The following is a 15,423-nucleotide window of genomic DNA, read 5'->3' as shown; positions in this document are numbered from 1 at the left end:
TACCGGGGTTGAGACCAGGACCTACTGGTCACTGAGCCATTTTTTAAAAGGTAGTTAACGTTACTTATAAACCTGTAACGGTAAATCTCTTTGATCTTTGGGATATATTCTATGCCAAGAATAACTTGCGGTCTGAAAGTCGGGGAAGGTTTTGGATATCTACAGGGAATTTTGGGGTTATTCGCCTGAAAGTTTTTCTTTAAACCCGTAACAGGTTATTCTTCCAGGGTAGGTTTTATTTTCCATAAGAAAACATGATATAAGGTTTTTCTTGCGGGAATTCTGGGATATTATTCTCATCTTGTGTACATGTAAACAGACGGTTTATAAGCAAGATAAAGTCCTCGACTTCGGTTATGCTGGGGAAGAAAGACTTCAGAAAAACCTCGGCCTACTGGCCTCGGTTTTTCTTTTTCTCGGTTTATTTTCTTCAGTCTTTCTTTCCCCAGCATAACCCCAGTCTCGTGCTTTATCCTACACATAACGATCGCTTCTGCTGAAAACAGTAAACATAAATTCCAAGCTATGCATGTGGCTGGATAACCATAACTGCATAATCCTATGTGACTGTGGCAAGTGATCCTCGCGATTATCATGTCACTCATATAATTGAGGAATGAAATTCCCTAATTCATAACCTGGTAAGGCAAATCGAGTGGCCATTTCCGAATGGTTCAACGTTAAATGCTAGATGTTTGTCATGTGAAGAAAGCCCCCACATGTGCATAGACTGAACATCTAAAAGCAAATGGTGTTGTTACGGTATCGTGAAAAGGTTTGCCATATGGCCTCTTATACCATGTATTTTGTCCCATCCGAACGACTATACATTTTGTCCCCTGCAGACCCCCGTTCTGCACCTCTGACAAGGGTGAACCACCCCAGAAAATCCCGACGAAATTTCGGAACCACCAGGTTACAGAGTCAACGTCTTACTCACTGAGACGCCATGGCTCCCAAATATTTAAAGAATTCGTGAACAAAAAGCATTAATGTTTTACAGGCAACTTTAGTATTTACCCATCTTTATTAATAATATTATAACTATAAATACAAAATACTAATTATATATAAAAAAACAAAAACATGTATATCCCAATTCATAAAGATATAATTTATCAAGTTAAATGGTTACTGTATATTAGTTCAACATCATAGATCATCTTCCGAACAGATTCTTAAAATTTAAAACATCAGTTTGTGTTTAAAGAAAAACAATCCTGTAACACAACACCCAACTGATTTTAGGAAATACTGTGTGTAAATGTACATATTCATCAACTAAGTTTCATCTGATGAAAACTTTGTTTCTTTTAAGCTTCTATTTTGTGGAATAAAGATTACACAAGTGGTCTGTAAATGCTTTCAGAACTTTGTTAGGAATACAACCTAACAAGACAACAATCATGTACAGTGATCCACATGATTTAATATAGCTTAAATTGTGCCTGTAGGTATAAGACATTTTGTTTCAATTCTATGGATAAAATGAAGCCAGTAGACAAAACGAACAATACAATTAGATATGTATACCCAGAAAAGATATACAACAGAAACCCCCAAAATATTTAAGGTCCTGGGGGAATTCCTTCCATTTCCTCAAACATGACAGGTTCAACAGTGACTTTTTAAAATAGAACTATATACATGTATTAACAAATTTAAAAATTTATACTCGTGTTATATTACAGTACATGTATTATGTAGCTATTATTATTAAATATAAATACAAATAAATATACACTGAGAAAATATGGAAACCTAAATATTTCCATAATGAACAAATGTTGTAGACGGCAGTGTAGTAGTTAATATCATTATTATTAATATTAACCATATTTGTACAAATAATTTTTGTAATAAATATTTACAGATAAAACATGGAAAATAAAATATTTCAATAATGTAGAAATTTTGTAGACGGCAGTGTAGATTAAATAACTACTGTAATAAATAGTTACAGAGAAATGGAAACACAATATTTTAATAATGAACAAGTGGTATCTTGAGAACCAGAATATATTCTTTACTTCTGATTAGTAAGATATTATTTCTAAAGAATGAGAAATTTTAACTTTATGACAATTTTTTTTAGGGTTTTTATAGAAAAACTATAAAAAATCCTACTTTACTACTGACTAAACCAACCAAGCCAATGAAGATGGGTAAATTTAACTGTAGGCTATTTATTGTGTTATACGGTTAAATTCTTTGAAATTCCAATTTTATGACCTGTAAATTGATTAACACGTAAGTTTTCCAATTGGTCAATTTCCCTGCCAGTCAGTCAAGACAGGTAAATAGGACTGAAATGAGACTCTGTTTTCAATAATATAAGATTTCAATAGCAATCACAGAACAATTAGTCCAGTCACTACATGTCTCGACATTAAACAAATTGCAATAAAATAATTACCAGTTTTATCTACACACAACATATTCCTAAATAACATACCAAAGGTATAGAAACACACACTATACAAAAACTTGAAAAATTTTAATCTAAAAATATTCAGAAGCCAATGGGTCACCGTAGATGAAACAAACGTCAACATGGCGGAATTACTTGCACCAAAGTAAGAAACGGTTCTAAATCGACTATAGGAGACATTAATCTTATTCAGGTAAGCAACACAGTGATCCCCAAAACGTTCATATACAATGTGCAGCATTAAAGAATAAGTGTCGAGCAAGGCGCTTATGTTGACGTCGCCAATGGGTAATTTTTACCACTCAACCATGACACTCTTGTTGAGCAAAAACTTTAGTCTGAACGGTCACGTTTTTAATGATTGTTTGTATGATATTAAATATGTGTAGGTAACTTATAAAGGTATATGGACACACATACTGTGTTTTCCGTGAATATTAAATTTTCTTTTTGCACATGCTCTTTTTGCATTTTACACTTCATCCCGGGTGCCTGGTATTGGCATTGCATAAACTACAAACGAATGCAGAGTTCCGAAGATGTGCATCAGCTTTCAATAGCCAACCAACAAAGGCAGAAATCATGGCATCTGGAGAGCAAATAATGGTGTCACACTACCATGGTGAACCAGATCCTCGTCTGGACAGAATGCGTTATACGCGTTTCTGTGAGAAATTTACAAAAAACTTGGCTCCAACAGCGACCGAAAAAAACACTCTTTACGATTCTACTATCAAGTTAGCAACTGGATGGGAGACCGACCAAAAGACATGCTACCTTAAGACTAGGGATAGGAATTACGCCATGGTCGCCTGTATCACTTATACACGCTCAGTAGACTTGCTTCGAGTTGCTTACTGCAATTGTAAAACTGATTGCGCTTCCTCAAGATGCCGTTGTATAAAGCATGGACTTAGATGTTCACCGGGCTGTGGGCATTGTCGAGGAGTCAGCTGTAGATCTCAATGCCGATCAATTTTGAAGATGACAGCATGGATGAACAATCTAATGAGTTGAGAAGAACTGCTTAGGTATCAGACTGACCACAGTCAATTTTTGCTCTGCTGCTACTATCAATGAGATAGATCAAATATGGCTATCTTATATATTAACCTCAAGTTTACTAAATAATGTCTTGTGCTTTATACCCAAAAGAGGATACTTGTCCAAACGTCGTGCTTTTAGAATAAAACTAGTGATTCTTTCCCATAAAACTGTGTTCTGTTAATGTGTTTCCAGATGGCTAAATGCCACTTAAAGATTAAATATGGCTAAGTTAATATCGTAACCCACATTTATTGCTAACGAAGCCTGCTATATATAGTTATATTTTACGATTTTTTTCTTTGCTTTAAACAGTTAAAAGTTTTAATATCGTAACCCACAATCATTGCTAATAAATCTGGATGTTTATAGTTATATTTTACGAAATTATCCCTGGCTTGAAACGTTAAAAGTAACCTAGATACTATAGTACTCTTGTTATATCGTGTTCAGTGATAGATCGTATCTTCAACAGTGTTCAAAAACGGCTTTTGCGTCATCGGTGTAAACAGTTAGCGTATGTGAAATACCATCATTGTTACGGGGAAAGAAGAGTGCACGATCATTTTACTTGCTGGAAGAAGGCCGTCGTCTTGAATATTGTAAAAAAATATTCAGAATAAATCATTCATCTGTTTGTCTTTGATAGCGCCATGGACAGGTTTATATTTCTCTACGTCAGACATGTATTTAATGTGTGTGTATGTGATGAAATACAACTATGACAAACCAATAAAAACAAGCCAAGACAAACACCACTTACGGTAGATCCAATTGTCACATTTTCGTTATCTATACTTTTCTATACTTTTGATTTATTCAATTTTGCACCTATATCTGTCAAAATCAGTGTTATTCCCTTTATTGCAATTTGTTTAAGGTTACTCAGTATCTGTGCTAGATTGACTTGGCTAGTCTTTTTTATTATCTTTTTTGTCTTTTTGTTGGTCTAGTTTCTTCCTGGTCTTCATCTTGTCTTTTTCTTCTACCACTTCTTCTAACAACCTCTTCTCTATAAAATCATATAAATTCAAGTCATAGAATTAAACAAGCTTTATAAATATAACATGATTTCATACAATTAAATCTGACATTTAATGTTCCTATTCTGGTAAATAATATTCAAGATCAATTAGATCTATATAAAGGACAAAAAAAAAAAAATCAAAAAAATCTTGAAATATTACTTAAGTTAAACATAGTGTTTGCTTGACAACAATGTATTTATCAGAATGTATATTTTTTCCATCCATTTTTATGCACATCTGGTTTATAAAATTACACCATTCACATATTTAGAAATACACAAAAATCACAAGTTATCTTATATCAAAGAAACCGTAGATATTTCTGACTCACAATATGCCTATTATATTTATTGCAGATTTTATATTCTGGTTTAACCAGTGGCTGCCAGGCAGGATACGCCCACATTTTCAAGAGATGGATAGAAAACAAGCTAAAACGAAAGTGATTTTTCCTACAATCAAGGGCCATAATTCAGGAAATTACAATTCGATATGCGCAAATATCGAAAGGAACCGAGATTTTTAGGTTATAAACTTACATTTCAAGTTTCAACAAAATCGGATAGAAATTGTGACCTCTATAGGGTTCACAACCTTGATATACCATATTTTTACGCTATTTGAGAACGAAGGGCGGCCATTTTATTTGTCAGTTTTGGGCCGATTTTCACGAAATTCGAACTCAGCCGTCCTTAGTGTGTAACGGTGATATAATAATACGATTTTTTAAATTGGATAAAAATTATGACCTCTATACGGTCCACAAGCTAAAAACTTGATTTTTCGTACAATCAGGGGACATAATTCGGGAAGTTACGGTCCGATATGCGCGAATATCGAAAAGAACCAAGATCTTTGGGTTATAAACTAACATTTCAAGTTTCATCAAAATAGGATTAAAATTAACATATTCAAACTAATTATTCAACCAAAAATTTGCTTCAAATCTCTCTGAAAACTTTGTATTCGCAGGAGTTACCCGAAGCTATAAAAGAAAATCAATCTATTTTTAGAGGCCATGTTTGTCATCTAACTTGATTGGGGGAGGGTCATTTTTTTAGAATGTATTTGTCATTACTTACTGTCCATTTACCATACATATAGTGGCCTAAGTAAATTCTTGAATTATTTTCTCTCAACTTCTTCCCCCAATTAATCGCAGAGTCTGTTATAGGTTTATATCCCTGGATGTTCCCAAAACCACCCAACCATTCAATCGAGAAATAACAACTGCTCCCTCTTTCAAGCTAGTATACAGTAAACTGTCGGACAAGATGTCAGGTTTCCAGTTAGTGATACCCTGACATTTTTGCCCAGTGTTTGCCCCATGGGTGTTTTCGGGTAATCCAGTATTTTTCTAGTAAGATTAGGCGTCTATACTATCCATATATACCAAATTTGTCATACTTTTATTGGAAATAACCACCCCGATAAATCTTTAAGGTAGGTTAAGCAATTATGATCCTAGCTAACATTGGTTGATGTATACCAAATTACACTTACTTTTGTTTTTGTATAGAAGATCTAGTTGGTCTTCTGATAACATCTAGTGATGGGGGCTGAAACAGTCATATAAATGAAGTGAGTAACCTTTGAATACCTAATTCTCCTTGGAAATAGAAGGCCTTTCAATTTCCCTTATTCGGTCTCTAAAGGATATAGGCCTACAGTATATTAAAGCCACTGATTTGCATGATTTTGAAACCCTTGCAAACTACCAACACTGTGAAAGTTGAAACTCTAAAACTAAAGGAATATTGGTCTAAAAATGGTTCATTTCAGTTTTTACAAAGATATGTTGAATTGAAAATTTTGTAACATTCGACATCCTTTGCAACAATATAAACAAGCCAGCACCACATAGAAGTGTTGGGTAAAATGTTTTGATGGGTCTCTTTTTAAACTAATTGCAGCCTGTTCGAACAATACACAGACAGCCAGCAGCTTTAAACCAATTCAAGAAAATTAGCTCAGGGATTAGCTCACTTCAAGACAAACATATTTATCTGAATAATTCACTTCAAGACAAACATATTTATCTGAATAATTCACTTGCCTACAGTGTTGGTTAGCAGTTAGACGAAAACAAGGTTACTCTGGTGATATGGAAATGGAAGTAGCCATCTTTATCACCTTAATCTACATTTTATATGTAATTTTCTGGTAATAAACAGTGGTTTAAACACAAACCAGACGGTTAGTGATCTTTTTTTAAATTTAAATTTACCACCAAAAATAAGGGCTGAAAGGTTTTCTTTAGATAAACTCTAGATGTTTCAATAATAAAATGAACTAGATTAGAAGTCATCTTAACACAATGTTCATAGATAGAAACCAGACATTAATAACTGGCTGACATTCTATGACAGAAAATGAATCAATAGAAATTAAAAGAAACTTTAAATGGACATCCAAAACTTGAATTAGGATTGATCTATTTTAATAATTTTTGGATTAACATGCCTTTTGATTAGAAAGCTGATTTACTGAAGATCTATATATATTTGCCCTTTAATCTGAAATATTGTGTCTTTTAAAATGCAACGGTTACTACACTTACTGACATTTATATAAAGTTAATCATTGTTAATAAACTAAATTATTTAATTCAATTTTATTAAGATATAAACCGACCTCCATAATTTTAACAGGAATAATATCAGAAGTAGCATCACTATTGTCTAATGTATCAATATTATCTGGTTCATTGTTGGTTGATTCAGATTTCTGTGTTAGAGCTGGCCATAAATCTGATACATGTTCATCTGTTGTACATAGAGAATTATCTATAAAATACAATCATTGAAACATTCATTATTTCCAAGTAAATACAGGGAGGGTGTATATTGCCCACAGTGGTGGATCCAGGTGGGGTGCTTTGCCTTGGGTGCAGATATACACCACAAATCACCATTGATACTTATATATTTTAAATGTTTTTGCTCATTGCAGATTCCAATTCTGCTTAAGACCAAAGACCCATCAACGAACCCATTTTTATAGCTTATTCATTTTCAATGTACCTACATATAAACAATTCTTCATAAAATATTTTAAAAATAAAAACATCCTAATTTAATTTGTGAAAAAATCAGTATATCATGGGATATGTAGAAAGCAAAGTATTTACTTTTAAAAGTAATGAATGAATGAAAGAGTGTTTAACGTGCATCTTTTCTGCACCAACCAGGCTAATGAATGCTGACTTTTGAAAGCAGCCAGCCATATAAACTAAAAGAGAAACATTTAAAAACAAATAAACATTGACTTACCAATAATTTGACTAATATTTCTTACAGAGCTGACGTCACCATTTTCAGATCCACTATCATCAACATAACAGCCTTTAAACGGAGACATTTTAAAACTTATCTTCTCTGGCGATGGTGAAAAATAATGATCAATTCTATATGCATTTTTTCTCGGTGATGTAGGAGGCGTAACTTTACCTAAAGTCTGATGGCTAAATAATGACTTCCTACACAGTGATTTACAACCACTTTCATGTTTGTCATCACCATTTTTCAATCTGTTTTCATCCGAATATTTTTTTTTGTCAGAGTAGGTTAAATCTATGTCATTATCCGGAAATAAATCAAATGATCCATGGCTTGATGTTGAAATCTGTCGGGTTAAGATACCTTTAGTTGGGATATCTTGAAGGAAATTTGAATTTAAGTCTGGATCAATTACAGTGGATTGAACACCATTTTCTAATTGTGACAATGGTGCAGGAAGCAAACTTTCAACATTATTAATACTGCTCTCTGTTAAAATAGTAGATTTATTTTCATTACTTGATACATTGACACTAGGCAGGTTGTTTCTGTCTATTTTTTTCATATGTTTTTTCGATTCTAACATCCTTTTCTTGGTTTGTTCAATCAGATCAGTGAATTGATTTTTATGTTTTTTGACTGAAAGATAGAGTAAATGTATTCAAGATTAAAAATTAAAAAGGTTATTTACTTCTTGAGGCTTGCAATTGCAATAAAAATCGAAATAAATTTTAATAATTTTTTTAAAAATGCAGCCAGACAATTAGTTATGCTAGAAAACATACAAAAACTACCAGCAAAAATATACTAGATATCCAACACCTCATATCTTTAATTTTACATCAATGGGGAGTTCTTTTCACAGCCATAAAATTGTATGCAAAATAATTATGTGTAAGTTAGCAAGCACTAAGACATCAACACCAGTCCCAGTAAGAATCTACTAATTACTGTTACTAATTAGGCAATTTGATATCATAATTTTATTATTTACATGCTTAATACAATTATTAATATTTCAGATAAAAATAAGTTTAGAAGGTTTAAAGGAAGATATCTTTAAGCATACATAAACACTGGATTAAACTTTATAATGTATTGATGTAATGATAAACCACACATTTCACTCACCATATGTTTTCTGTACTTTTCTAATTTGAGTGGCATCTGCATTTTTATCAATATTCAAACCCTAAAATAATAAAAAGATGAGTTACCAGGCATTGAAACATATGATCACAGCAGCTAAGTATTGATGCTGCAAGTGGCCAATCTGATTAAAACACAAATACTATTTCGTTTCGTTTTTTATAGTTCAAAATTTAGTTTTACTTGTTTTTACTACACTAGGACCTGGAAGAGTTGTTATATAACCTGCGTTCTGGATGATGTGAGAGATTAGCCAATGAAACGGTCTGTTCCAACGAGTATTTGGAGTGAGGTGCACATAACTGTGGGTAACCCACTAGAAACATCAACGCTGATTGGCTAATCAAATGTCTGAGGTCATAGGGTCAAAAGCCATCCGTATGACCTCTGATGCGACCTTCCACTACACTGGTAAGATCTTCATGTAGTAAAGGCCATAAAAAGTATAAAAGATAGGTTGCCAGCCAACAAAACATACACCCAATGCAATTAAGTCATACGAGGCAGTCAACAAGGGATGTCACATATTTTTTTCTTTGTCGTTATGGAAACAATTACAACATACTAAAATCTGATTATAACAACACATTATAGTAACGATGTGCCATTTGCATTTTATGTTAAAATGTCAAATTTTTCCTGGCTTAATCTACGCTAATATGTACTCAGATTGATTATCTAATATTTAATTAAGAAAACAAAATCAAAAAAGTAATACTAATGTCCCGGCTTGGATTCAGTCAGATTTTAAAAAAATAAATATAAAATGAAATGTGATTTAATGTCCTGCTATTCTACTCTAACTGGGCTAATGAAGACACGATATACATAATGGCACAACTGACAAGGGGGAACCACGCCAGAAAATCCAGATGAAGTTTCTAGGCCAATGCAGGTATCAAACACATGACCTCCTTGGATAAAAGATAGGTTGCCAGGCAACAAAACTTAGTCAAGGTATTGATGTAATGAAGCTATACAGCAAATTTCATCATCTCACTTAATTAGAGCTTAAGTTATTGTGTCCCAAAGCCTCAACCAATCAAATTGCTTATCCCTGCTTATCGTAAGCAGACAATGTTCATCATCGAACTCCATCAATGCATTCACCTTATGAACGACTACACCAAGTTTGAACATTCTACCTCAATTAGAAGGAGAGTTATTGTGTTTCAAAGTCCCAACCAATCAAACTGCTTATCCCTCTGCTTAACCTGAGCAGAAAATGTTCATTATCAAACTTAGTCAAGGTACTGATGTAATGAAACTATACTCCAAGTTTAATCACTCTCACTTAATTAGAACTAAAGTTATTATGTCCCAAAGCATCAACCAATCAACCAATTTGCTTACCATAAGCAGAAAATGCTCATCTTCGAAGTTCATCAAGGCATCGGCCTAATAAACACCTACACCAAGTTTGAACATTCTAGATCAATTAGAAGGAGAGTTATTGTGTCCCAAAAAGTGTGACGGACAGACAGATAGCAGGACAAACCCATTTTAATAGTCCCCTGCTTTCTTCGAAGGCGGGGGACAAACATATGTTTATATTGCATGATTATCATGCACATGATGTATCTGTACACATTGTTATTGAAAAACATAGTCTTTAAGTTTAACTAATTCTGCATATTAAAAATTCTTGAACCATTTAAAGAAGCTAAGTTTCTAAGTCAATATCATCAAAAATCTTCGACATTGAAAACACAAATTATTTGTCAATTCAAATCAACATTGGTCTTGTGATCTTACAGGGAAAACATGGGCTTCTGATATCCAATATTCAAGACAAAATAAACATTTTACCATTGGGTACACGAATCGTGTACCATAATGTGTTTCAGCGCCATTTGGAACAAGGGACTCAAAGAACAGGGCTAGACATATTGCACAAGTCATGTCAAATGGTGATGCTATATTCTTATCTGGAGAGCATGCGCAATAAATACCATCGGTGTAGACTGGAAAAACCAGACGCTAAAGATTACCATTCACATGAGATTTCTGGCATATTTCGCCGAATATAATTGATTAGAAATTACAGTAAAAACAGAAACGATTGAATGTAAATCAGTTTATATACATTCATATTACATTATTATATGCGTTGCGACCCATTTGTGTCAATTTCTCGGTCCCAAATATTAGCGATTTAGCTCCTTTAAAGTAGTTGGTCATGTAGAAAGCAGTTTTAACAAACAGATGAAATAATCATATTGTAGCTAACTGATTTAACTGATGAACGAAGCATAAGAAAAAGACTCAAATATTCCATTACCTTTATGGTACTGGTAGCAGCTAATTTCTGTTTTAACTTTTCACTTTTCTCATAACACTTTATAAGTTCTTTCGCTGAAGTAAAATGAAAACTTGAGACACAAATTTGAAAGAGGCAAATAGTTTCCATTTAATAATTCTTGTCAGATGTTAAACATCATTCTTGAATAGCTACAAGTCAGATTTTTATATAAATGAAAACTTTATACTATAAACTTGGCAAATAGTTTTCATTCAATAATTATTGACACATCATGGATCACTACACCATTCTTCAAGAGCTATGAAGCGTCATTTTTACCTACTCGGAATTCAACTTTCAAGGTCACGTTTTTCTGGCCCACCTGAAGGACTAGATGCTATCCCTTTCAAGAGAATTCTGAAGATCAAAAATGGAATCTCCTGGTTAATGAACCAACAGCAATATCACTGAGTAGCTGTCGCTTCCCAATGCAATCAAATTTTTTCTACATTCCTATATGAAGGAAAATATGATGAGTGGATATTATTTCAATAAATCTGGATAGACTTTAGATCATTACTGCACAGGACACTTTTTTCTATTGTAATAGATAAATAATATGTAAATTTTAATTTCAACAATACATGTGGATACCTACTTGTTTTAGGATTTAATGAATCACAATCAGAATTATGTAAGAGACTAAAATCTTGATGGCGTTTTATTAGTTCCTACAAAAAAAAGTATAAAGTCAAAAAAACTATCTTTATTTATTTCATAAAAGGGCCTGAAAAAAAAAAGCTTTCAGTTTATTAATTGAAATGTCTATATTTGAAGATCATATCTTAATATGACAGGCATCACAGATCACGAACAGACACAACAACAAATGTATGATGGCCTAAATCCACTTTAATTGTAAATGATGCACAACTATGATTTTTGATACTGTTCATCATTATGACTAGTTTAACCATCCTTACCATAATATAAACTATAATTTAGAGTTAGTAGTAGAAAGGCAGGGATCCAAGTCAATATATGGCCAACTTTACAAGTGGGCATTTAAAAACTACATTAAATTACATATCTAATCTCTAACCTACCTGTCTGATCCCCTCTGTAGACAGACCAATTTCTTGTAATTTCTTGCGGATATCCTTATCACTCATCAAATTATACACCAATTTGGTTAACGGTTTCTTTCTTGAACTACATTAAATAAAAGATAGGTTTCCAGGCAAGGGTTGTCGCATATTTATTCCTTTGACTTTGTAGGTATTTGGGGGACTTTACAAGACAGTTACATACAAATCAGATTATAATTTTTGCCGTTTGAAGGTTCACAAGGGGTCTTAACTCTGGAAGTAATCTACAGAAATTGATGAAATTTGAAAGGCTTTTTCGTTTTACTAATTTAAATAATGCATATAAATTTCATACAAATCAGATGATCACTTTTGTCATTCAAACGTTCACAAGGTTGACCAAAGTGAAACAAGGGCCATAACTCTAGAAGTAATAAACGGAAATTGCTGAAATTCAATAGGATTCTTCTCTTTACTAATTTAAATGACGCATGTAAATTTCATACAGATCGGCAGATAACTTTTGATGTTAGCGCGTTCACAAGGTTCAATAAAGAGAAACAAGGGCCATAACTCTAGATGTAACAAACGGAAATTGCTGAAATTCAATAGGCTTCTTTGTTTCACTAATCTAAATAATGCATATCAATTTCACAAAGATTGGGTGATAACTTTTGGCATTCACAAGGTTCAATAAGTGAAACAAGGGCCATAACTCTAGATGTAATAAACGGAAATTGCTGAAATTCAATAGACTTCTTCGTTTCACTAATCTAAATAATGCATATAAATTTCACAAAGATAGGATAATAACTTTTGGCGTTAGAGCTTCACAAGGTTTAACAAAGTGAAACAAGGGCCATAACTCTAGATGTAATAAACAGAAATTGCTTAAATTCAATAGGCTTCTTCATTTTCCTAATTTAAATATTGCATATAAATTTCACAAAGATTGGATGTTAACTTTTGGCATTAGAGCATTCACAAGGTTCAACAAAGTGAAACAAGGGCCATAACTCTAGATGTAATAAATGGAAATTATTGAAATTAAATAGGCTTTTTCATCTCACTAATGTAAACAACATATATCAATTTTAAAACAACTGGATAATAACTTTTGGATTTAGAGCGTTCACAAGAAATTGTGGACAATGGATGGACGGATGGACGGGGGTGACGGCTATATACGTCTACATTTCCATGTGGGCATATAAAAATGTAAAAGATATTTGTGTGTATTCAATTGATCGTATCAAATCTGAAAAGCATAGACAAGTTTTAATTTCTAACAATGCCATTCAATAAAGGTGGAATGTCAGATACACTTCAGTGAATAAAACTGTTGAATTCTTTGTTGAATGTAGAAAGCTCTTAGAATCTTTTATTCTACTTACAATGTTTTCAATTAAATATCAAAAAGGTATACGAAAAAAAGAGAAAATATCTGGCATGCACTACATCTGACAAGCCCTGCGCTACACATTAACTGATGATTTCCAAAATTTGTAATTCAACATGGTACTTCATTATGCCCCAATGGACAATTTCATCAAGACTTCATAAATTTCAATGTAAACTGGGGATAACTTTGAAATACACCATCAAACTTTGTTATAATTAGGGAGAAAACTCTGAAATTTGCAATAATTATTTTTCGGAATTTTGAATTTATCTTCCTTATCACCAAATGAACTATCCCTGCAAATCCAATAACAAAAGTTGAATGGACCGACTGGACGAGGGTGAAAACAATTATATATTAAATATCTATGCATATTGGGATCTAGATAATAGACATGTTCAATAATAATAGACAACAGAATAAAGACATAACATGGGCATTATCACTCTAAAATATTGTTAATTGGTTATCAAAAATTACTTAAAGTTTAAAGTAGGGTATTTTTTAAAGGTGGTGAAAAAGCCTAAACTTTGTATGATTCATAAATTGATAGCTAAAACAGTATCTCTGCAATGGCTTGAAAGAAATGACTTGAATACAATATAATTTGAAAATGCTGATTTAACTGTATAGTCAAATCGCATCAAATCGCTAAAAATATTTACAAACCTGTGTAGACATCAGGTTTTTTTTTTAACAGATTACCAACAATATTGGAGATCTTAGTAACTTTTTGATATAAAATAAGTAAGTAAGATACAAAACAAACCTTCTGAGGCTTTCCTTTTTTTCTGATTTATTAAGACAATTATCGAGATGTCTGTTGACTACCTCTTCTCTAACACTTATACCACAGACTGGACAATCAACTACAAATATACATGTTAAAATAGCTATAATAATAGTGCCACTTTACATTTGTGGTGCATAATTAACGAGCAATACAACAGTAGTAATAAAACATAGATAACCAACTAGTTATTAAATATAAACAATGTGACCATCTGTGTAATCGACATGCACATAACACTCGGATGAAGAGTGGATGGACATACAAAATGTTTCACAAAGTACACTGTACGACATGTGCCCATCTTCATTAACCCAATAGGATGTTAACCCTCACCCCCATTTCATTTGTATTGTATCAATATTATACATTACCTCTTTTAGGATTTTTACCATTACTGACTGGAGTACTACAGCTTGGTTGTGAATCAATGCCATCACTCATCTGAGACGTGCTGGAATCTATTCGTGGAGAAATCTTTGTGAAATTATAACTCTGCTTAAAGGGAGTGCCAACTTCACCCTTCCCGTTATTGTTCAAGATAGGAAAAATATCATTAAATGGAGCAGAGGTTTCGGGATGTCCTTTTGTTTTATTGCAAGTTTCCTTTAAATGTTCATCAGGAGAATCAATATCTGATTCGTAATCTGTAAATTTAGTCATTTTTTCTCTGTTGTTTTCCAAAATTTCTACATCTGAGTCAATCGCTTCTGTAAGAACCTGATTATAAAAAAGATATTGTATCAAGATGCTATATCTTTGATAACTGAATAATGGAAAAACCTTTTTATGCTAAGGACTAATGAGGACTGAAAATTTATGTTTTTGGAGACTGCAGTTGAATTACTTTAACCTCTGTGAGTTAAATACAAATATACCTTGATTTTAACTGCCCCAATGAACAATTCAACAAAGTTTTTCAAAATTCCAAACTTCAACTTCAAAATGAACTTTCATAAGTTTGAATTCTG

General features: G+C 32.7%; 1 protein-coding gene across 2 annotated transcripts; it reads right to left on the bottom strand.

The window, feature by feature from the left end:
* Nucleotides 1-1,101: 1,101 nt before the first annotated feature.
* Nucleotides 1,102-15,156, bottom strand: LOC126828000 (uncharacterized). Of its 2 annotated transcripts, XM_056102334.1 has the most exons (10): nt 14,827-15,156; nt 14,432-14,531; nt 12,279-12,384; nt 11,831-11,903; nt 11,212-11,285; nt 8,913-8,973; nt 7,776-8,420; nt 7,138-7,289; nt 6,007-6,062; nt 1,102-4,487 (listed from the first exon to the last, which is right to left on the bottom strand). In XM_056102334.1, the coding sequence occupies exons 1-10, from the start codon at nt 15,113-15,115 to the stop codon at nt 4,400-4,402; spliced, it is 1,644 nt and encodes a 547-aa protein (XP_055958309.1). In that variant the 5' UTR covers nt 15,116-15,156; the 3' UTR covers nt 1,102-4,399. The 2 variants fall into 2 exon arrangements, with proteins under 2 accessions (XP_055958309.1, XP_055958310.1); XM_056102335.1 differs by lacking the exons at nt 14,432-14,531; nt 14,827-15,156 and having other exon boundaries at nt 12,279-12,417.
* Between the last annotated feature and the right edge of the window lie 267 nt (nt 15,157-15,423).

The sequence above is a fragment of the Patella vulgata genome, chromosome 7 (genome assembly GCF_932274485.2).
Source record: "Patella vulgata chromosome 7, xgPatVulg1.2, whole genome shotgun sequence".
In the NCBI taxonomy this organism is placed as follows: domain Eukaryota; kingdom Metazoa; phylum Mollusca; class Gastropoda; family Patellidae; genus Patella; species Patella vulgata.
This window is presented reverse-complemented; position numbering and strand designations above follow the sequence as displayed.

Coding starts and splice junctions, on each gene's coding strand:
- LOC126828000 (XM_056102334.1), bottom strand. CDS start 15,115: ATGACTAAATTTACAGATTACGAATCAGATATTGATTCTCCTGATGAA. Junction 14,532..14,826: donor TGGTAAAAATCCTAAAAGAG/GTAATGTATAAT, acceptor GTATATTTGTAG/TTGATTGTCCAGTCTGTGGT. Junction 4,488..6,006: donor TCTTCTATACAAAAACAAAA/GTAAGTGTAATT, acceptor ATGATTTTATAG/AGAAGAGGTTGTTAGAAGAA.